At 44.3% G+C, this 24,522-nt stretch overlaps 1 protein-coding gene across 1 annotated transcript in view; it reads right to left on the reverse strand.

The window, feature by feature from the left end:
* The window catches only part of GAB2 (GRB2 associated binding protein 2), a 141,059-nt gene that overhangs the window by 41,792 nt on the left and 74,745 nt on the right, over nt 1-24,522 (reverse strand). The window contains exon 2 of the mRNA XM_081327825.1: nt 11,646-11,946. Within this exon, the coding sequence (XP_081183951.1) occupies nt 11,646-11,946 (301 nt within the window). The remainder of the gene's footprint in view (nt 1-11,645; nt 11,947-24,522) is intronic.

The raw sequence follows: 24,522 nt of genomic DNA on the forward strand, positions 1-24,522 counted from the left end.
TAATATAACCCACCAGGGGGATATCGGTCAAAAAAGTCAAAATGGCGTCCGTACCATCCTGAGGGAAGCTCTAAAACCTTTGTATAATAAAATAATGGGAAGAATGTTGGGTCTTCTACCTTAATATGACCCACCAGGAGTATATCCATCAAAAAAAAAGACAAAATGGCAACCGTACCGTCCTGAGGGAAACTCTAAAACCTTTGTATAATAAAATAATGGGAAGAATGTTGGGTCTTCTACCTTAATATGACCCACCAGGAGTATATCCATCAAAAAAAAGACAAAATGGCAACCGTACCGTCCTGAGGGAAGCTCTAAAACCTTTGTATAATAAAATAATGGGAAGAATGTTGGGTCTTCTACCTTAATATGACCCACCAGGAGTATATCCATCAAAAAAAAGACAAAATGGCAACCGTACCGTCCTGAGGGAAACTCTAAAACCTTTGTATAATAAAATAATGGGAAGAATGTTGGGTCTTCTACCTTAATATGACCCACCAGGAGTATATCCATCAAAAAAAAAGACAAAATGGCAACCGTACCGTCCTGAGGGAAACTCTAAAACCTTTGTATAATAAAATAATGGGAAGAGCGTTGGATCCTCTACCCTAATATGACCCACCAGGGGGATATCGGTCAAAAAAAGTCAAAATGTCGTCCGTACCGTCCTGAGGGAAGCTCTCAAACCTTTGTATAATCGCCCCATGGGGGTTTCTGTTTTAATTCCTGCTTTTACCCCATGCAAAATGGTCAAAACGAGAAAGCTTCATTTTTTTTAACATTTTATTGCTTATCTAAGAAATATTTTTGCCACCCATCTCGCTTCAAAGAGCCTCTCGGCGGCTTAATAGCATTAAAAGCAAGAAATCCATAAAAGGCAAATATTTCCAATAGCAATAAAAATAGAATTGTATAAGTGAAAAAGGGAGCAGAAGAACAGCTGGAAAAAAAAAAGTTGCAATTCACTCTGAGGAAGGGTGAGTTTTTCGGCAGCTTTGACCTTCGGAGGGAAAATCCCTACTCAGGAGAAAACATCCCCAGACAGATTTTAGCTCTGTTTGCAATGATTATTATTATTTTTTTCAGGGGAGGGGAGGTGGAAGGATTGGGGGGGGAGGACTCAGTGGGTATGAAAACATCTGTATCTCTTTTGACAGAAAACTGCAAGACTCCAACTTTGGCCAAAGATGCAATCTGGACCGGGATAAAAGGAACACAGCTGTGGAATGCTTTCACTTGATTTATAAATACAAACCTTCCTATTTGGATTTTTTTTGTTTTGTTTTTTTCCCCTGCTGGATGTTTTTAGGAAGACGGATGCAAAGACGTCACTCTCTGTCTTATGAAAAGCCCAAATGACACTGGTATTATTAAAAAAAATATTTAAAGAAACATACTATTTTTTTATGTTTTGGGGGTGGGTTTTTTTTCTTACCCATTGTAACAGTGTCCTTCCTTTCCTCCCTTGTCCTCCTCTCAACCCCCCACCCCACCACTAAAAGATTTTAAATTTCGGCTTTGTTTCCAAAGCTGCCAATTGCCGCCTGAAATAGCATGAGGTCTCCTGCTTGAGCAGGGGTTGGACTAGAAGACCTCTAATGTCCCTTCCCAACTCTATGACTCTATGTTCTATATTCTATTCCTCTCCTAGGCAGAGGTGATTTAGATTCTTTTTTTTTGAAAAGAATGAAATGAAATGGTATAGGGCAGGGGTAGGCCACCTTGGCTCTTTTATAACTCGTGGACTTCAACTCCCAGAATTCCTGAGCCAGCCATGCTGAGGGAAAAGGGAGAGGTTTCCAAGCTGAGCCATGGTGGCTCAGGAATTCTGGGAGTTGAAGTCCACAAGTCATGAAGGGGCCATAGTTCCCCCATGCTGGCTCAGGAATTCTGGGAGTTGAAGTCCACAAGTCATGAAGGGGCCACAGTTCCCCCATGCTGGCTCAGGAATTCTGGGAGTTGAAGTCCACAAGTCATAAAAGAGCCAAGGTTGCCTACCCCTGGTATAGGGTTTCCTGCCTGAGCAGGGGGTTGGATTAGATGATCTCCAAGGTCCCTTCCAACTTGTTGTTGTTGTTGATGTTGATCATCGCACAGTCAGCCAGATGTTCAGACTGGATTTGGCATTTTTGTCTACCTATCAAGTCCTTGCCAAGGACCTGGGATAGGCAGATGTGGATGTTTGATGGTATTGCAGATATCATCGCAGGATGGAAGCAGTTCCTAATAAGGCTGCCTTTTGCAATTGACTAATGGCGAATTTGTCAATGCCAGTGGTGTTCAAGTGGTGCTCCAGCTGTTTTGGGATTGCACCCAAGGTGCCTATTACTATTGTTACTACCCTTGCTTGCCTTTGTCACAGTTGTTCTATTTCTGTTTGTAGATCTTTGTATTTTGTTATCTTCTCCAGTTCTTTCTTGTCTATTCTGCTGTCTCCAGGCGCTGCCACATCCACTATTCAGACTTTTTTGTCTTTCTTATCGACAATTGTTAAGTCCGGGGTGTTATGTGGCAGGTGCTTGTCTGTTTGAATTCTGAAGTCCCAGAGCAGTTTAACTTTATCATTTTCTATGGCTTTCTCTATTTTATGATCCCACCAGTTCTTCCTTACAGGCAAATGATATTTCTTGCAGATCTTCCAATGCGCCATTGTTGCTACTTTGTCATGCCGCTGCTTGTAGTCAGTCTGTGCGATCTTCTTGCAGCAGCTTATCAGGTGGTTTTTATTATTGTTTTTGTTGTTGTTGTTGTTGTTGTTGTTATTATTATTATTTTCTGGCAAGGCATGCAGGAAAAACCTCGCACGCCCCTAATTTTCCTCCTAACTCTCATTTTTATATGGGCAGTCCTCAGCTTACGATTACAACTGAGCCCAAAGCTTAGCTTGCTAAGTGAGACATTTGCTAACTGAGTTTTGTCCCGTTTTACATTTTCCACACCACAGTAGTTAAGCGAATCACTGCTCCTGTTAAATTAGTAACACCGTTGTTAAGCGAAACTGGCTTCCCCCATTGACTTGCTTGTCAGAAGGTCAAAAAAGGAGATTTACATGTCCCCGGGACACTGCAACCATCATAAAGGTGAGTCGGTTGTCAAGCCTCCGAAGGTAACTCTTATGAACGTGGGGATGTTGCAACGGTCGTAAGGGTGAAAAATGCTCCTAAGTCACTTTTTTCAGTGCCGTTGTTAGCTTTGAACAGTCGCTAAATGAACGGTTGTAAGTCGAGGACTTATTTGTAGCAGTTCAAATAAGATAGGAGAAAAAGCGCTTGCAGAAACGCTAATGGATACCTGGAAATCAATTAAAGCAGTGCTTCTCAACTTTTGCCACTTTACTTTGTCACAAAAAGGTCACAAAATCAGGTCAGCTGTGTGATCAGCCCCTTTACAACTGTCACAACATATGACCATAACGGGCAGACTCCATTTACAGTTGTAAGTGAAGGACTAGCTGCACAGGAAGTTGTCAACATACAATCACTTGTTTAGTGAGCGTTCAAGGTTACAACGGCACTGAAAAAAGCGTCTGATGGCCAGTTTTCACACTTACAACCACAGCCATGGTGTGCAGCATCCACACAGCCATGGTGCTCCAAATTCAGACTCTTGGCAACTGACTCGTATTTACGACGCTTGCAGTGTCCAGGGGTGTGTGTGTGTGTGTATCACGTGATCCCCTTTTGAAAACTACTGACCGGCAAAGGCGATGGGGGGAAGCCAGATTCACTTAACAACCGTTTTGCTAACTTAACAACCACAGCGACTCACGTAACAATGGTGATGGAGACCCAAAATGGTTTTCTAGATTTTCTAAATGCAGCCACAGGTGGCTAGAGAGAAACCGCCTGGTTTTTAGCCTGCATTTTGACAGAAAGGACTGGGAAAAACAGAGCCGGCTCAGTCATATTTTGGTAAGGGCTCCATCTCAAGGGCCTCCTTCTCTGTTGATGCTTTAAAAGCGAAAGTCAGACAGGCCAAGATTCTTAAAATAACTTTCTGATCGAGTCTCAGGAAACAAAGCTATGAAACGCCACAACCCGATTTTAGAATTTGTGTGTGTGTGCATGTGAGATAGCGGTTAAGTAAACCCAGAGGCTGTATAGTTGCTAAGTGAACACCGTGGTCATTTACAACCGATTTTACAACTGCCACGACTTAGGAGTATGATGGGCAGGCTCCATTACAGTCGTAAGTCCAGGGCTGGCTATAAATCTTGGGCACTGGGAATTTTCCAGGTGCAAATGATCCCCATGGATAATGGGGGTATGTTACATACCGCTCAAAAGGGAGAATTCAGTAGCCCCAAACACCTCTTCTCCAGCAAATCAACACCCAGCGGAGCAGAGATTAACACCACGTTAACACTACTAGACAAACAATCAAGAATTAAACCATGCCCCAGTCAAGGACCCATCAATGCAGACAAACAAGCTCACAGCGAACAACAGAAAGCTCCAAGATCACTCTCACCAAACACTGACCGGGCAAGCCACGTGCAAAGAAACAGTACGCAATCCTTACTCCCTTCTAGCACTGATGATGTTACCGAGTTGGGTAATGAAATGTCTGCATGAAAACTTTGCAAGCTCAGAGAGCACCAAGGAGTTCAGTCCTCTTCCTCCTCTCTGCAAACCCCCACTCCCTTGTAGCACTGATAATGTTACCTAGTTAGGTAAGGAAAGCTCTGCAAGAATTCAAGCAAAGTCAGAGAGCACCAAGGACCCCACAGTCCTCCTCCTCCTCCTCTTTGCAAACCCCCCACTCCCTTCAAGCACTGATAATGTTACCTAGTTAGGTAAGGAAAGCTCTGCAAGAATTCAACCAAAGTCAGAGGGCACAAAGGACCCCACAGTCCTCCTCCTCCTTCCTCCTCCTCCTCCTCCTCCTCCTCCTCCTCCATCCACTCTCAAACCCACTTCCTTCTAGCACTGATGATGTCACCTAATTAGGTAATGAAACGTCTGCAAGAAACTAACCCAGCTTGGGGAGCACCAAGGACCCCACCGCAATTCAACCTTGAGCTGTAAATATTCTCTTCCATTGGTTTCCCTGTTCGAAAGCACGTAAAAATGCAAGTAGAAAAACGGGGACCGCTACAGTGGGAAGGTAACAGCGTTCCGTGCGCCTTTGGCGTCTAGTCATGCCGGCCACATGACCACGGAGACGTCCTCGGACAAGCGCTGGCTCTTCGGCTTTGAAACAGAGATGAGCACCGGCCCCTAGAGTTGGAAACGACTAGCACGCATGTGCGGGGGAACCTTTACCTTTACCTTTAAGAGCAACCTTGAAACATACACCCTCCTTTTCACGTCCGTCGGGCTTCAGACGGGGCCCTGTGGTTCTTGGTCCACAGGACTTACTTTCTCTGGGAAGCCAAGAACCATTGCAATCAGCCTTGGCAAAGAACCGCCCCTAACGTTGTGTTTATTGTCTGATCTTTTCCCTTCCTTCCCCTGCTCAGCCCACCAAGAGCCCCCCCACCTCCCAGGGTCCTGTGACAATTTACTCCACAAGAGCATAAAGCTGCGAGGAGGCTGCGCCAGGGAAGGAAACCAGAGTGTGCTGAACACAATGAAAAGGAAGCACTTGGGCTTTGTTGCAATGTGTAATGCTTTCCGGGCTGCAAAGTTAGGAGGCTTTGGCAAACAGTTGCGCAAAAAAGCAAATGCCGCAGCAGATGCCCGTGCTTTGCTGCCCAAGATGGAGGCTTTGGTAAGGACCTGCCCAGTGGTGGGATTCAAATAGGTGAGCGGCCGGTTCTCTGTGTGGATGCCGCTTCCGGAAGTCCGTTCTGGGCCTGGGCAACAAAAAAAATTAGCTCCCGGTTCTGCTGAACTGGTGCGAACCGGCTGAATCCCACCACTGGACCTGCCTTTACAAGCGGATTTACAGAATGATATAGATATAACAGAGTTGGAAGGGACCTTGGAGGTCTTCTAGTCCAGCCCCTGGCTCAAGCAGGAGATTCTGCACCATTCTGGACAAACAGCTGTCCAGTCTCTTCTTAATAACCTCCGGCGATGGAGCATCCACAATGTCTGGAGGCAAGCTGTTCCACTGATTAATGGTTCCCAGTCCGAAAATTCTACATTACCAGGTCGAATCTCCCTCTAACTTCCACTCCCAGAATTCCCCAGCCAGCATGCTTTAAGATGGGTGGATCCTAAAATTCATAGGACTGCAAGAGACCTTTGGAGGTCATCTATTCCAACCCCGTGCTCAAGCAGGAAACTCTATAATAGGGGTCTTCAAATTTGGCCCTTTTATGACTTCTGGACTTCAACTCCCAGAATTCCTCAGCCATATCTGATGATGGAAGTCACTATATCTATATATCTATATCTATATCTATATCTATATCTATATCTATATCTATATCTATATCTATATCTATATCTATATCTATATCTATATCTATCTATCTATCTATCTATCTATCTATCTATCTATCTATCTATCTATCTATCTATCTATCTATCTATCTATCTATCTATCTACACATACATACATACATACATACACACACATATACATTCAATGTTATTGCTTGACACAGGGCTTTTTTTGTCATAGAACGCCCAGAACGGAGTTCTGGTACCTTTTTTCGGATGGAACCTTGTAGGGTTGTATCACATGTGTGAGTTCCGGCACCTTTTTTTTTTTTTTTACAAAAACTCTCTCTCTCTCTCTCTCTCTCTCTCTCTCTCTCTCTCTCTCTCTCTCTCTCTCTCTCTCTCTCTCTCTCTCTGTTTGTGTTCATATATGATGATGGAAGTCACATGGTGGTGCTAAAATATTTCTAACTCAGTGCTTTGACTGAAAGATCATTTTTAGTCCAGCATTCCAAACAAAATATTTCTACTCTGGGAAGTATTTATTTTAAGCATAACTCGCAATGGGGTAGGGCTGGATTCCACAACATATTCGAGACAACTAAAGCAAGTCATTGTGGCTTTTTGAAGTGTGGTTTAACAAAATTGACTAGGAACTTCAGCTCGATGCTTGCCTGCTAGGAATGGGTGAACACCACGAGGTGGGATTCTTAAGGAATGAGGTGGGTTTTAATATCAATAGCAAATACACATCTTCCAGCTAGGTTTTAGGGTTTTGCCATTCTGTGTTAACAATCCATATAACTTTGTTATTACAGGAAGTCACAGTGTCCCTGGGGGTCATGTGATCCCTTTTGCGACCTTCTGACAAGCCAAGTCCATGGAGAGGCCAGATTTCACTTAACAACCGTGCTAGTAACTTACCAACTTACCAACTTTAATGACTCAACAAGACAATGACAGTTAGAACAATTAACCAGTGGAACAACCTGCCTCCAGAAGCGGCGAATGCTCCAACACTGGAAGTTTTTAAGAAGAGACTGGACAGCCATTTGTCTAAAATGGTATAGGGTTTCCTGCCTGAGCAGGGGGTTGGACTAGATGACCCCCAAGATACCTTCCAAATTTATTATTATATTAAGAAGAAATGGATGGACACTAATCAAGCAGAAAAGCAACCTGGAATTAAGGAGAAACTTCCTGACAGTGAGAACAATTAACCAGTGGAACAACCTGCCTCCAGAAGCGGTGAATGCTCCAACACTGGAAGTTTTTAAGAAGAGACTGGACAGCCATTTGTCTAAAATGGTATAGGGTTTTCTGCCTGAGCAGGGGGTTGGACTAGATGACCTCCAAGATCCCTTCCAACTTCATCATCATCATCATCATCATCACCATCAATAATAACAACAACAACAATAATAATAAAATGGGGCAAAGCTCATTAATTTGGGGCTTAGTTGTGGCTATAAGGCAAGCTGTTCCACTGATTAATTGTTCTCACTGTCAGGAAATTCCTCCTTAATTCCAGGTTGTTTCTCTCCTTGATGAGTTTCCATCCGTTGCTTCTTGTCCTGCCTTCAGGTGCTTTGGAGAATAGTTTTACTCCTTCTTTGGGGCAACCCCTGAGATACTAGAACACTGCTATCATGTCCCCCCTCGTCCTTCTCTTCATTAAACCGGACATACCCAATTCCTGCAACCGTAGCTGATTAATCACCACTGCTGTTGTTTATACATATTTATTTTGTGGCTGTTTTTATTGTTTTAATGTCTTTTAAATTGTTTAGAATCTTTTACAATTTTGCTTGGTTGAGTTGGGCGGCTGTAGGATTTGATATAAACAAATAATAAATGAATGAATGAATGAATGAATGAATAGTTTTGGCCATCTGCTGAGGCTGTACCGCTGGAATTTGGAGGCAAAATAACTATATTCCAGCAATGTGTGGGGAGGGGCGAAGGACAAGGAATAAAAACAAACAAAAACAGAGTTAGAGCAAATGGATCACCTGTTTCTAAGAGCCCTGGTGGTTAGAATGCAAACTCTGCCCATAGTTAGGAGTTCAATCCTGACCGGCTCAAGCGTTAACTCAGCTTTCCATCGTTCTGAGGTCAGTAAAACGAGGACCCAGATTGTTGAGGGCAAAGGCTACTGCTAAGCTTGTAAGCCGCCCTGAGTCTTTGGAGAAGGGCGGGATATAAATGGAATTAAAATAAATAATAAAAAAATAAATAAATATGCTGACATTTGTAAACCGCTTAGAGAGGGGTTGTAAAGCACTGTGAAGCGGTATAGAGGTCTAAGTGCTATTGCTAAGAGTAGTTAGCATGAGGCCTCTGTCTGGGAGGCCATCTCAACCCATTTCCTGCCTCTGCCACCCCCAATAAATAAATAAGAAACAAATAAATAGGCTGAATTCTGCAATTAAACGTCAGGAGCAAAACCACTTTTTAGATCACGTGGTTTTGGAGTTTGAGCGAGTTTGCAAATGTAAGAATTGGATGCGTTTGCTCTCCAAAGGGCTTACAGTCTCGTTCCCGCCTTTAAAACCCTCCAAGAACACCAACATCTGGATTAAACATTTCATTCCACCAACATCTGGATTAAACATTTCATTCCAGGGACATCTGAGAGTTGTTGGGGGAAAACTGCTATCGCCCACAGAGCAAAGGAAGAGGCCGGCTGCACACCATCCAAACATCCTCAAACACAACACATTCTCAACTCAGAAGCAACACCTCCGATTTTTAACTATGATGTACGGAACGCAGAGTAACGGAAGGGACCTTGGAGGTCTTCTAGTCCAAACCTCCTGCTCAAGCAGGAAAACCCTATACTGTACCAATCTAAACAAACGATTGTCCAATCTCTTTTTTGGAAACCTCCAGTGATGGAGCACCCACAACTTCTGAAGGAAAGCCATTCCACTAATTAATTGTTCTGATTTTCAGGAAATTTCTCCTTAATTCCAGGTTGCTTCTCTCTTTTTTTTTATTGAAAAGTTTTACAGTACATTTTATTTTTAACAAAACAAAACAAAACCCCTCCCAACCCCCTCCCCTCTTCCCAACCCTCCCCAACACCTCCCTCCCCCTCCCCCCTCCCCGACTTCCCAGAGCTAAATACAAGGTATAAAAGTAGAAACAATCATAATTTACCATATGCAAACAACAATAAACTATTAAATCTATCGCACTTTAACTCTTATAAAATAACTGCAAGCAATATAAATATCACATCAATACTTATTCAAATGCTAAATGAAACTTTTTAGTCCCATATTTATTCTGGATGTAATCAATCCATTTTTTCCACTCCACAATATATCTCTGTTGCGAATGGTCTTTCAAATACGCTGAGATCTTTGCCATTTCCGCCAGGTTGAAGGTTGCTTCTCTCTTTAATGGCCTTCCACCTATTATGGTACTTCTTGTTCTGCCTTATTCGTCTTTGGAGAATATGTCAACCCCCCTCCTCTCTGAGGCAGCCCCTCAAATTTTGGAAGACTGCTATGTCAGCCCTGGTCCTTCTTTTCGCCAGACTAGACCTACCCAATTCCAGCAACCGTTCTTCGTATGTTTTAGCCTCCAGCCCCCTGATCATCTGTGCTGCTCTTCTCTGCACTCTTTCTAGAGTCTCAATTTCTTTTTGGTATCGTGTTTAGCAGAAGTGAAAACAATAGTCCAGCTATGGTCTCATCCGTGCAAAATAAAGCTGTGCTAACACTTAATGTGATCTGGGATGTTCTCCCTCTCCGTTGATGGAATCATTGATGAAGTTATGTTAGAACAGACATGTCAAACTCGCGACGTCACGTGACGTTGCGCAACGTATCGGAGCCTTTTCGCCATTGCCGGCAATGGGGTGGGTGTGGCTTCTGGATGATGCGTCCAGCCCGCGGGCCGGCAGTTTGACACCCCTGTCTTAGAAGATACGCTCAAAATCCAGAAGGATCTGGACAGACATGAACACTGGGCGGTAACTAACAAAATGAAATATAATGGTGAAAAAAGTAAGGCTCTACATTTAGGCAAGAAAAACCAAATGCACAGGTAGTAGTAACCGTGAGAGGGATCTCGGAGTCCTAGTGGGCAATCCCTTAAATAGGAGCCAGCCGTGTGCTGCAGCTGCCAAAAAAGCCAACACAGTGCTAGGCTGCATTAACAGAGGGATAGAATCAAGATCACGTGAAGTGTTGATACCACTTTACAAGGCCTTGGTCAGGCCACACTTGGAATCCTGCATCCAGTTTTGGTCACCACGATGTAAAAAAGATGTCGAGACTCTAGAAAGAGTACAGAGAAGAGCAACAAAGATGATTAGGGGACTGGAGACTAAAACATATAGGGAACGGTTGCTGGAATTGGGTATGTGTAGTTTAATGAAGAGGAGGACGAGGGGTGACATGAGAGCAGTCTTCCAATATCTCAGGGGCTGCCAGAACGAAGAAGGGGTCAATCTGTTCTCCAAAGCACCTGAAGCCAAGAAAGAAGCAACAGATGGAATCTAATCAAGAATAGAATAGAATAGAATAGAATAGAATAGAATAGAATAGAATAGAATAGAATAGAATAGAATGGAATGGAATGGAATGGAATGGAATGGAATGGAATGGAATGGAATGGAATGGAATGGAATGGAATAGAATAGAATAGAATAGAATAGAATGGAATGGAATGGAATGGAATGGAATGGAAGAGAATAGAATAGAATAGAATAATAACTTTATTGTTACTTTGAATGTAAACTAATCGGCATACATTAAAATGAAATCTCGTTGCATACAGCTCTCAAAGGGTCACCACCTCCAATATACACTACATAAATATGAGAAAAATAAATAAAAATAAATAATAAATAAAAAGAGAGATAACTATGACAAAACTAAATAAATAAATAAATACAAAAGCAACCTAGAACTAAGGAGGAATTTCCTCAGAGTGAGAACAATTAATCAATTAAACTATTAGCCAGTGGAACAACCTGCCTCCAGAAGTTGTGGTTGCTCCAAGACTGGAAGATTTTAAAGAAGAGACCGGACAACCCTTTGTCTGAATTGGTATAAGGTTTCCTGCTTGAGCAGGGGGGTTGGACTGGATGACCTCCAAGGTCCCTTCCCACTCTGTTATTCTGTTGTGCTGCTGTGTTGATGTCCTAACTTCCTACTTCTTGCTTCCCGGTTTTGTCGCCACCCTCCTCTGCCCAAAACATCTAATAATAATAAAGTTGGAAGGGACCTTGGACGTCATCTAGTCCAACTAGATTGGATCCCTCCCCCACTCGATGCGAAACATGGAACTCACCTGAATGGTCTTCAGACTGGTTGAACCCGCAGATTTGGCAGATGCTCCTCACCCATTTGTTCATTTCGTCCTCCGTTTCGGCCACCAGGTAGAATGTCCTCTCGCTGGTCTTGATGTCAAAGACGAAACTATCCTGCAGCTCCTTCTTGTTGAAGGTCAACCCGGCGTCCACCTGTTCACAAAAGCTGAGGTTGATCACACGCAGAGGCTTCTTGGAATGATTGTTTTTGTAGTACTCCAGGACGTCAGGATCGCCGCTCATCCGGCCACTGCGAAGGATAAACCATCGTTTCTTCCAGGCCTGGAAGACACAGAAAAAAGAGATTTGAATTTGAATTTGAATTCTTGGAAACAGAAGCAACTGCCTCAGGTCTGGTTGCAATAGTCCAGGGGTAGGCAAGCTCGGCTCTTTTATGACTCGTGGACTTCAACTCCCAGAATTCCTGAGCCAACATGGGGGAAACTTTGGCCCCTTCATGACTCATGGTCTTCAACTCCCAGGATTCCTGAGCCAGCATGGGGGAATTATGGCCCCTTCATACTTGTGGACTTCAACTCCCAGAATTCCTAAGCCAGCATGGGGGAACTATGGCCCCTTTATGACTTGTGGACTTCAACTCCCAGAATTCCAGAGCCGTCATCAAGTCATGGTTGTCCCAAAGGGGCTTTTTTTCAGGAGGCAACTGGACTTCCTTTGTTTTTCCTTTGAAGATGTTTCACTTCTCATCCATGAAGCTTCTTCAACAGTTCCAAGAAGGCTCCACACCCATTTGCACCACTCAGGTGACTCTGAGGACACAGATAGACCTCCAAGTGGCCTGAACGACTCTCTAAAACAGGGGTCTTCAAACTTGGCCCTTTTATGACTTGTGGACTTCAACTCCCAGAATTCCTCAGCCAGGCATGCTGGCTGAGGGATTCTGGGAATTGAAGTCCACAAGTCATAAAAAGGCCAGGTTTGAAGACCCCCCCTGCTCTAAAAGAATACAAATGACCAGCTGTCTGAAAGGAGTATAAATCCTTCCATTCCCCACCATTCAGTCAGAACGTGAAGAAGCTTCTGGGATGAGAAGCGAAACGTCTTCAAAGAAAAACAAGGAAGTCCACTTGGCTCCTGAAAAAAAGCACCTTTGGGATAACCATGACTCGATGACGGAGAATCTCCATAGACGTTCTCCATATGTTTTAGTCTTTAATCATAAATCCTCCGTTTACGACCGATACTGAGCCAAATTTTTCCATTGTTAAGTGAGGCGGTTGTTGAGTGACTGGCACCTCACTTTATGATGGTTTTTGCCACGGTTTTTAAGTTGTTCAGTCAATCTGGCTTCCCCCATTGACTTTGCTTGTCAGAATCCAGCTGGGGAGGTTACATATGGTGATCACAGGGACCGTTTAACCGTCATAAACACATGTCGGTTGCCAAGCGTCCGAATGTTGATCCCGTGACCACTGGGGAATGCTGCAACGGTCATAAGTGTGAAAAACGAAAAGTCACTTTTTTCATCGTAACTTCGAACCGTCACTAAATGAACGATTGTAAAGTTGAGGACGACCTACATTGCTCTTGTCATTACCCAATGAAATGCCGGGCAGCTGCACCCAATCACATCCATTCTCATTTGCATAAAACTATAAAGGGAGAGGGTCTTCTTCCTTTTTTTAAAAAATAATCCTGTCTCTGTCTCTAATGTCGTCAAAAAAACGTCTTTCCGCGTCACCTGTCCATTGTCGGTCTGGGAAACGACGGTGGAATTTTTTCTCTTCCTTTCGGATGTCGTCGTTCTTTGTTTTTATTGTTTTTTTTGTTTTTTAAAAAAATTTGGTATTCTGGAAGCCGCCCAGAGGTATAAACAGATTGGGGCAGCTTATTAACTTCTTAAATAAATCGATAAGCTGGCCGACACTTAAGGCCGGAGCGCTACGCCCCAATCTTGCGATTTTCCTCCTGCTATTTCTTCCTCTTGGAGAGAAATTCCAAACTCAGGGTCCCTTTCGGAGAATGAGGAAGAGGAAGGGGAACAGATGCTTCCCCGTGTCAACAGAGGTAGTCCTCAACTTACAACAGTTCATTTAGTGACCATTCTAAGTTACAACGGTACTGGAAAAAACTGACTTGTGACTGTTTTTCACACTTAACGACTGTTGCAGCGTCCCCGGGGTCACCTGATCGAAATTCGGATGCTTGGCAATTGACTCGCATTTATGACGGTTGCAGTATCCTGGCATCATGTGATCCCCTTTTGCTCTGGTGAGCAAAGTCAACGGGGAGATTCACTTAACAACCGTATTAGTAACTTAACAACTGCAGCGATTCACCTAACTACGGCGTCAAGAAAAGTCTTAAAATGGGGCAAAATTCACTTCACAAAAGCCTCACTTTTAGCCACAGATATTTGGGGGTCCATTCTGGTCGTAGGTTGAGGAGCTTCTGTAGAGTCCTTCTCCAATGGCTAATTCTGACATTCAACATTATCATTAAAATTAAAATTAAAATTAAAAAAGATGTCGAGACCCTAGAAAGGGTACAGAGAAGAGCAACAAAGATGATTAGGGGGCTGGAGGCTAAAACATATAGGGAACGGTTGCTGGAATTGGGTATGTGTAGTTTAACGAAGAGAAGAGTGAGGAGTGACATGATAGCAGTGTTCCAATATCTCAGGGGCTGCCCCAAAGAAGAGGGAGTCAAGCTATTCTCCAAAGCACCTGAAAGCAGGACAAGAAGCAACGGATGGAAACTAGTCAAGGAGAGAAGCAACCTAGAACTAAGGAGAAACTTCCTGACAGTTAGAACAACTAACCAGTGGAACAACCTGCCTCCAGAAGCGGTGAATGCTCCAACGCTGGAAGTTTTTAAGAAGAGACTGGCCAGCCATTTGTCTGAAATGGTATAGGGTTTCCTGCCTTAGCAGGGGGTTGGACTAGATGACCTCCAAGGTCCTTTCCAACTTCTTCTTCTTCTTCTTCTTCTTCTTCTTCTTCTTCTTCTTCTTCTTCTTCTTCTTCTTCTTCTTCTTCTTCTTCTTCTTCTTCTTATTATTATTATTATTATTATTATTATTATTATTATTATTATTATTATTATTATTATTATTATTATTATTATTATTATTATTATTATTATTATGGCATCACTGCAACTCCAAGGCACATAGGTGACAAATCCACCCAGTTTTGAGTCATTTGTACTTCAGCAGAGGAGAGGATAAACCCATCTCATCAGCTGCAATGGCTGAAATGTGTCGAGAGATGCATGCTAATTCATTTGTGTGTCCTAGTACAGCGGGGATTGTCAAAACACATTATGGGTTTATATGGGAGCTGTGCGCGCCTGGGAATGATTCAGAAGAGCTGCTTTGGACCTGCTGCTAATTAATACAGCCCCATCTCTTTTCCCCCCACCCCAGACTTCCACATGAGTTTAAACAAAGAGATGGGGCTGCTTTAAAGCGTCGTCTCACTGGAAACAGCTCTTCAAGCAGCCCCATCTTTTTTCACATCGCCACATCAGCTAAAACAGGAAGATGGGGCTGCTTTAATGAGTCAGCTGGTGAAAACAGCTCTTCAAGCAGCCCCCTTTTTTTCCCCCAGACTTGTGCCTGAGCTGCTTTGGACTTGCCACTTAACACAGCCCTATCTCTTTTTTTTCCAGACCTCCACATGATTTTAAACAAAGAGACAGCGCTGCTTTAATGAGTCGGCCCATGAAAACTACTCTTCTACCAGCCCTGCCTTTTTTTCAGACTTGTACCCAAGCTTAAACAAAGCGATGGGGCTGCTTTAATGAGTCAGCTCATGAAAGCAACTCTTCAAGCGGCCCCATCTCTTTTCAGACTTCTACATCAACTTAAAACAAAGCGATGGGGCTGTTTTAATGAGTCAGCTATTGAAAACAACTCTTCAAGCAGCCCATCTTTTTTCAGAGTTGCACGGACAGCTTAAAAAAAGAAGAAGAGATGGTTGCTTTCAGAAGCAGCTGGGAGGTGCTATGCTCGCATAAGATCTGAAGCATTTCTTCTGACTTGTTCAGCTTTAGTTTTACGGTAGCTGGAGTTAAGGATTTGTCCATCCCATCTGTTAGATTTTTGCAAGATAGCCCCTGTTAACCATGATACTTCTGGCTTTTAGGTAGGGCTGCTAAGTAAGAGACCAGAAGTTCCAAAACTCAGAGCCCAGCTTACTAAACAATTTTGTTTTTGTCAGAAAGAAGACAGAACATGTCCTGCACAATATCTGTAAATGATTTTTTTTTTCTGCCTGACCCCAAAAAACCTCTTGGAAAGATCTCTTGAATTTGCTGGAAATAACCTTGAATGGGCAATGAATGCAGAGTTGTGATTGAGGAGTATTGTCAGTACACTCTGATCCCAGATGACAAAGGGCTGAGCTAGTAGGCTTGTGGAAGCTCAGTCTGGAGAAACGTTTATTTAGCATGTTTGTATGTTGCAAGGCTTTCCAAGTTGGTCAAGCCAGACTACACTAAAATTGATATCATGGGAATCCAAGGGGCAGCTGGAACATACGAAGTAAATCAATTTTAGAGCACTAATAAAAATGGGAAAGTAGATTCTAACGTGAAAACAAACCAATTACTCTACTGTAATCACCGTAATTAAGTTCTGCGGTTTTTATTTATGATGAATTATTTAATACAATAGGGACGCGGTGGCTCAGTGGGTTAGGACGCTGAGCTTGTCAATCAGAAGATCGGCAGTTTGGCGGGTTGAATCCCGAGTGCCGCGTAACAGAGTGAGCGCCTGTTACTCATCCCAGCTTCTGCCAACCTAGCAGTTCGAAAGCACGTAAAAATGCAAGTAGAAAAATAGGGACCACTACGGTGGGAAGGTAACAGCGTTCCGTGCGCCTTTGGCGTCTAGTCATGCCGGCCACATGACCACGGAGACGTCCTCGGACAAGCGCTGGCTGTTCGGCTTTGAAACGGAGATGAGCACCGGCCCCTAGAGTCGGAAACGACTAGCACTCGTGTGCGGGGGAACCTTTACCTTTACCTTTATTTAATACAATGAAATGGAAACAAGCACACACGGACCACATCCATCAGATATGATCTTTAATCATCAACTAAGATGATGAAGGCCCTGGAGACTACAACAGATGAAGAACGGTTGCAGGATTTGGGAATGGCCAGTCTAGAGAGAAGAAGGACTAGGGGAGACATGATAGCAGCATTCCAGTATTTGAGGGGCTGCCACAAAGAAGAGGAGGGGGTCAACTTATTTGAAAAGTACCTGAAGGTAGGACAAGAAACAATTGGATGGAAACTAATGAAGGAGAGAAACAACAGGGAACTAAGGAGAAACTTCCTAACAGTGAGGACAATTAACCAGTGGAACAGCTTGCCACCAGAAGCTGTAGGTGCTCCATCACTGGAGGTCTTTAAGAAGAGATTGGACAGTCATTTGTTGAAATGGTAATCTAGTCCAACCCTCTGCTCTAGCAGGTGACCCTATAACTCAAGGGTCTTCAAACTTGGCCCTTTTATGACTTGTGGACTTCAACTCCCAGAATTCCTCAGCCAGGCAGTTGAAGTCCACAAGTCATAAAAGGGCCAAGTTTGAAGACCCCCTGCTATACCTCAACTTATACTATACCTCGACATACAACCGTTCACTTAGGGAGTGTTCAAAGTTACAACATCACCGAAAAAGTGACTTACGACAGTTTTTCCACACTTAACACCCACTGTAGCATCCCCATGGTCATGGGACCAAAATCCAGACCCTTGGCAATTGACTCATGACAATTTATGACAATTGCAACATCCCGGGGGTCACTTTTTGTGAACTTCTGACCAGCAAAGTCAATGGGAAAGCCAGATTCATGTAACAACCGTGTTCCTTACTTATCAGCTGCAGCGATTCACTTAACAGCTGTGGCCAGAAAAGAGGCAAACTGGGGGCAAAAGTCACTTGGCACACGTTTCACTTAGCAATAGAGAATTTTAGGCTCAATTGTGGTCGTAACATCGAGGACTACTTGTATTTCTTATCCATGGTTCAGATTTAAGGTGTCGTGGTTCTGACAGATGAAACTCTTCAAAAGAACTTTGTGGCATTGTTTACCTTAAAGGATCTTTTATTCGAGTAGCATAATATTGGCACTTACATAATCGAAGCCAAAAACTGAATTCCCCTCCCCTGGGCTCATAGTATCAAAACACAATTCCCTCCTTCAGTTAACAGTCATAAATCACATTCCCCAATTAGCTTGAAGCACGGGCTTCCTCTCCAGTTCTCCAGCCCGCCAATTCTTTATCAGCTCTGGGCTCAGTAACCTTGATTCTCAGGCTAAGTTTAGTGTTGTTATGTCTAGCTGGACTCTCATTCAAATCTCCCCCTCCCACCATCATCTAACTCTAAAAGCGAAAGGGAAAAATGGCTACATTTCCATCTGTTGTCAATGGAAAAACATCCAATGTTAGCAGCCTTGACATAAGGATTATTTTGATTCCCAAGCTGATAAACAGTCATTACGATGAGAGGCCTCTGAGAGACGGATCTCTTTGAATTTGTCCAGTTCACTTTTAAAACCATCTTAAATTAGCAGTCATCACATTGATGCCAGCCAGTTGCGAACTTTAATTACAAGCATTTCCTTTTATCAAGCATCTTAGCCATCCTGCCAAGCCCTTCATTATCACATCCCTCCTTGGTATAATTTAGCAAATAAACCCTGATGTTTCACCCAGAGTGGAACCGGCTCTGACACTGGCATTGTCTCCTGAATCTGTTTGTGCTTTTCACAGAACAGCAAGTGAAATTTGAAGATGGTTTGCCTCTTCGAATTTCACAGATTGCCCTTGTACAGCATCGATTCAGGCACTGCGGAAAAAATTTAAATGTTGCATCCAAGGTACCTGGCAAAATAAGAGTGGAAAAACACTACAGTACAGACTTTAGCAGTGGCTTAAAGTTGCAATGCGCCAGGGTTAAGTTTGTTTAAGGCATTGTTTCTCATGCTTGACAATTTTAGGTTGTATGGGCTTCAACTCCCAGAATTCCGCAGCCAACAAGCTTCATGATGTTTGGACTTCAACTCCCAGAAATCCCCAGACAGTATGCTTCATGATATAGATTTCAACTCCCAGAATTCCCCAGCCAGCATGCGTCAAGTTGTGTGAAGTTCACCCCCAGACTTCCCCAGCCAGTATGCTCCAAGATGTACAGACAACACCCAGAATCCCACAGTCAATTTTGCTTCAAGATGCAGACTTCAACTTCCAGAATTCCCCAGCCAACAAGCTTCATGATGTTTGGACTTCAACTCCCAGAAATCCCCGGCTAGCATGCCTCAAGAGGTGTGGACTTCAACTCCCAAAATCCCACAGTCAGTATTGCTTCAAGATTTGTGGACTTCTGGGGAATTCTGGGAGATGAAGTCCACGCATCTTAAAGTCACCCAGGTTGGGAAACACTGCTCTAGGGCAGGGGTAGGCAACCTTGGCTCTTTTATGACTCGTGGACTAAAACTCCCAGAATTCCTGAGCCAGCCATGCTGGCTCAGGAATTCTGGGAGTTGAAGTCCACAAGTCATGAAGAGGCCAAAGTTTCCCTATGCTGGCTGAGGAATTCTGGGAGTTGAAGTCCACAAGTCATAAATGAGCCAAGGTTGCCTACCCCCGCTCTAGGGCAACGTTACAAGCCCAGATGCCAAGAGCCTGAGGACCTTACAATCTTCCTCTCTTAAGCAAACATCTGTTTTTATATGTGGGAAAGAGGAAACTGGGGGACGCTGACTTTCAGATCTGTTCCTCACATCGTGCCCCTCTTTGCCAAAAAGAGCGTGCACTTGTCAAATCCATTTCAGAAGGGCTGCCAAGAAGAGACAGCGGAGGCCTGGAATTAGAATTTTAAAAGCAAGAAAGAATGGTAATCTTTAATCACAGGCTGTCAGCGAGCTGTGGATGGGATCTGCGCACTTCTTGAGTCCATCGCTTTGTTTTTTTCTCTTTTATTCACACATAATCCTCCACTTAACAACTGTTCGCTTGGTGGGACTAGGCCAGAGGTAGGCAACCTTGGCTCTTTTATGACTCGTGGACTTCAACTCCCAGAATTCCTGGCTCAGCTTGGAAACTCTCCCTTTCCCCTCAGTATGGCTGGCTCAGGAATTCTGGGAGTTGAAGTCCACGAGTCATAAAAGAGCCAAGGCTGCCTATCCCTGGACAAGGCAAAGTGACACCGGCACTGAAAAAAGTGACTTACGACCGTTTTTCACACTTGTGGCCGCTGCAGCATCCCTGTGGTCACGTGAATTCACTTGCTTGCCAACGGGCTTGTATTTATGACCGTTGCAGTGTCCCGGGGTCATGTGATCAGTTTCTGACAAGCCAAGTCCATGGGGAAGCTTAATAATTGTGTTACTAATTTACCAACTGCAGTAATTCGCTTAACAACGGTGGCAGGAAAAGTCGCAAAATGGGACAAAACTCTCTGAAGGACTGTCTTGCTTAGCAAGAGGAATTTGGGCCTCATTTGTGAAGCGCTCCCTGTAGATGGACTTCAACTCCCGGAATTCCATAGCTACCACAGCCATTGCTGAGAATTCTGGGGGTTGAAGTCCACTCACCTTCAATTTGCCCAGCTTGGGAAACTATGGTTTAAACCAGGGGTAGGCAGCCTTGGCCCCTTCATGACTAGTGGACTTCAACTCCCAGAACTCCTGAGCCAGCATGGCTGGCTCAGGAATTCTGGGAGTTGAAGTCCGCGAGTCATAAAAGAACCAAGGTTGCCTATCCCTGGTTTAAACACTTCCCTTTCTTCCCTGCCGTACTCTAGCTTCCAAGTACAGGTAGTCCTCAACTTACAGCAGTTTGTTTAGTGACCGTTCAAAGTTACAACAGCACTGAGAAAAAACGACTTATGACCAATTTTCACATTTATAACCATTGCAGCATCCCTGTGGTCCCGTGGATCAAAATTCAGATTTTTAGCAACTGACTCCTATTTATGACAGTTGCAGGGTCCCGGAATCATGTGATCCCCTTTTGGGACCTTCTGACACGCAAAGTCAACGGGCAAGCTAGATTCACTTCACAATCCTGTTACTAACTGAACAATTGCTGTGATTCGTTTAACAACGGTGGCAAGGAAGGTTGTAACCTGGAGCCAAATTCACTGAGCAGGTCTCTTACGTAGCAACAGAAATTCTGGGCCCAATTGTGATCGTAAGCTGAGGACTAACTGTATTTATCATGCATGCATTCCCATTTCCATGTCTTCCTCTCTACTTATAGATTTGTCTGTTCCTTTTCTTCACCCATGGATTATACAGTGCTTCTCAACAACCCAGAAGAACAACAGCTAGTTAAAAGTCGTTGCCTAAAAGAGGACTTGTTCAAGCAGCGATCCAACAGTGCTTACATCCAGATGTGTGATGCTTCAAGTGCTCAAGTGCTTAAACAGACAGAAGATTAGAAAAGTGCATACATGAACACCAACTAGAGGTCACAGGGCATGCTGAAAACTCCTTAATTGCCCAACACATGGACAGATGTAACCACAGTTTCAGCTGGAAAACTCTGAGGATCCTAAACCAAGCCAAGTCCAAAAATTATTGGAGAGTTCATGGAGGCCCTGAGAAAAGGGGGCCATCAACAGACACATAGAGATAAACAACATCTACACACCATTCAAAAGAGACAATTCAAAAGCCCCAAAGGAAACCAGAAGACGAAAACACGGCCTCGCCAGCAAGCAGCACCAAGATGAGCAGAGTTTAACACAGGGGTCTTCAAACGTGGCCCTTTTATGACTTGTGGACTTCAACTCCCAGAATTCCTCAGCCAGGCACATGGACAGATGTAACCACAGTTTCAGCTGGAAAACTCTGAGCATCCTAAACCAAGCCAAGTCCAAAAATTACTGGAGAGTTCATGGAGGCCCTGAGAAAAGGGGGCCATCAACAGACACATAGAGATAAACAACATCTACACACCATTCAAAAGAGACAATTCAAAAGCCCCAAAGGAAACCAAAAGACGAAAACACGGCCTCGCCAGCAAGCAGCACCAAGATGAGCAGAGTTTAACACAGGGGTCTTCAAACGTGGCCCTTTTATGACTTGTGGACTTCAACTCAGCACGCTGGCTGAGGAATTCTGGGAGTTGAAGTCCACAAGTCATAAAAGGGCCACGTTTGAAGACCCCTGGTTTGACACCAAGATTAAAATAGGGCAAGAAACAACGGATGGGAACTAATCAAAGAGAGAAGCAACCTGGAATTAAGGAGAAACGTCCTAACAGCGAGGACAATTAACCAGTGGAACAGCTTGCCTCCAGAAGTTGTGTGGCTTTTAAGAAGAGACTGGACAGGCACTTATCACAAATGGGATAAGATCTTCTGCTTAAGCAGAGGGCTGGACTAGAAGACCTCCAAGGTCCCTTCCAGCTCTATTCTGATTCAAGAAACAAATAATACTCCAATGAAGGAACTAGCCAGCAAACTGTCCCTGCGTTAAACAGGGACAAGGCTAGAAAAAGGCAGCTGCCATCTTACTTTTTTAAAAAAATATCTCCCTTCTGCAGATGGCTCCATGTGCCTAAACCAGGGCTCAGCAACCTGAAACAGTGAAAGAGCCACTCGGAACTGGTTCCCTCACAAAAGGAAAATCTGGGAGCCGCAAAAAATGTGTGCGCATGTGCGTACATGCGCGCATGCGCAGAACAGGGTTTGACTGAAGAGTGGAGCCAAGGCGAGATATGCACCTACCCTGCATATTTGCATTGATTGGTTGAACTTTTTTAGTCCCACTTTTTTTTTGGACTGCACATGGCAGAGGACTGGGAGCCGCAGGAGACGGCTGAAAGAGCCGCATGTGGCTCCGGAGCCGCGGGTTGCAGGCCTGTGGCCTAAACCAAACATTAAAAACAACAACAACACCAACTCTTAGGTCCTTGGTTAGGACTTGAACTATTGAAGTTCTTACCAGTCCTAGATTGTGAATCGAGTTGAAGATTAACCAATAATAATAATGTGGTGATAACCGAAGGCTTTTGTGGTCCTTGATACCTAGAAGCCAGCTTCAGATCAAAAGAAGCCACTGGTGACTTCGAAACATCTAACCATTTTCTTGGCCCCAGCCTGGAAGAGGTGGGCCAGTCTCATCTTCTGGAGCGGGCTTTAGATTTCCCAGTTTAATTGGACCTTCAGTCCTGGGAGGCTATAAGTGAAAATAAACGAATTAGCATTCAGGGCTGTGCACACGTAGCCCAAGGGAGACATCACCAGGGTGGAGAAACGACCCCCTCCCATCCAGAGGTCACCGTTTTTGTGATGTCTGTAATTTTCAATTAATTTAATGGCTTTGTTCTCTCAAGCACGCAAGGACAAAAGGGAGGGAGGGAGGGAAGAGTGGATGGAGAGACAGGAGGAGAGGGAGGAAGGAAGGAAGGAAGGAAGGAAGGCAGGAAGGAAGGAAGGAAGGAAGGAAGGAAGGAAGGAAGGAAGGAAGGAAGGAAGGAAGGAAGGAAGGAAGGAAGGAAAAAGGGAGGGAGGGAGGGAGGAGTGGAGGAAGAGAGAGGAGTGGAGGACAGTCAGGAGAGAAAGGAAGGAAAAAAGGTGAAAGGAAGGAGGAAGGAAGGAGGAACGGAGGAACGGAAGACAGTCAAAAAGAAAGGAAGGAAAAGGGGGAAGGAAGGAAGGAAGGAAGGAAGGAAGGAAGGAAGGAAGGAAGGAAGGAAGGAAGGAAGGAAGGAAGGAAGGAAGGAAAAAGGAAGGAGGGAGGGAGGGAGGAGTGGAGGAAGAGAGAGGAGTGGAGGACAGTCAGGAGAGAAAGGAAAGAAAAAAAGGTGAAAGGAAGGAGGAAGGAAGGAGGAAGGGAGGAACGGAAGACAGTCAAAAAGAAAGGAAGGAAAAGGGGGAAGGAAGGAAGGAAGGAAGGAAGGAAGGAAGGAAGGAAGGAAAAAGGAAGGAGGGAGGGAGGGAGGAGTGGAGGAAGAGAGAGGAGTGGAGGACAGTCAGGAGAGAAAGGAAGGAAAAAAAGGTGAAAGGAAGGAGGAAGGGAGGAGGAAGGGAGGAACGGAAGACAGTCAAAAAGAAAGGAAGGAAAAGGGGGAAGGAAGGAAGGAAGGAAGGAAGGAAGGAAGGAAGGAAGGAAGGGAGGGAGAAAGGAATGGAAGAGTCAAAAAGAAAGGAAGGAAAAGGGGGGAGGAAGGAAGGAAGGAGAAGGGAGAGAGGACTGGAGGACTCTCAGAAGGAGAAAAAAGAAAGAAAAGGGGGAAAGAAAAGGAGGGAGGGAGAGAAAGGAAGGAAGGAAGGAAGGAAGGAAGGAAGGAAGGAAGGAAGGAAGGAAGGAAGGAGAAGGGAGAGAGGACTGGAGGACTCCGAAGGAGAAAAAAGAAGGAAAAAGGGGAAAGAAAGGGAGGGAGGGAGAGAAAGAAAGGAAGGAAGGAAGGAAGGAAGGAGAAGGGAGAGAGGACTGGAGGACTCCGAAGGAGAAAAAAGAAGGAAAAAGGGGAAAGAAAGGGAGGGAGGGAGAGAAAGAAAGGAAGGAAGGAAGGATGGAGTGGGGATAGCAAGCTAGGCTGCTTGGCAAACAGCCAGCAAGTTAATTGGGGCCCAAACCATCCATCCAGGGCTCCTTCTAAGCACAGCCAAGCATGAGGCTGCATTTGCTTTTTTGCAAGCCGACTTCTTTTTCCTCCTGCGTGTGACACGGCGGGCGGCTTTTTTAGGCACAGCTGTGGGAGAAGAGAGAACCAATATTTGCACAAGCGCGGAGAATGCTCTAAATTGAAGGCTCCGTCCAGCTACACATATGCTGGATTAATTCTGAATGCCTACCCGATTTCTAAAAGACTTAAATAAGCTGGCAGTAATACCCATGTCCTTGTCTGGGTTAAAGTAATTCTGAGTTG

The sequence above is a fragment of the Vipera berus genome (genome assembly GCF_964194415.1).
Source record: "Vipera berus genome assembly, chromosome: 4".
Lineage (NCBI taxonomy): Eukaryota > Metazoa > Chordata > Lepidosauria > Squamata > Viperidae > Vipera > Vipera berus.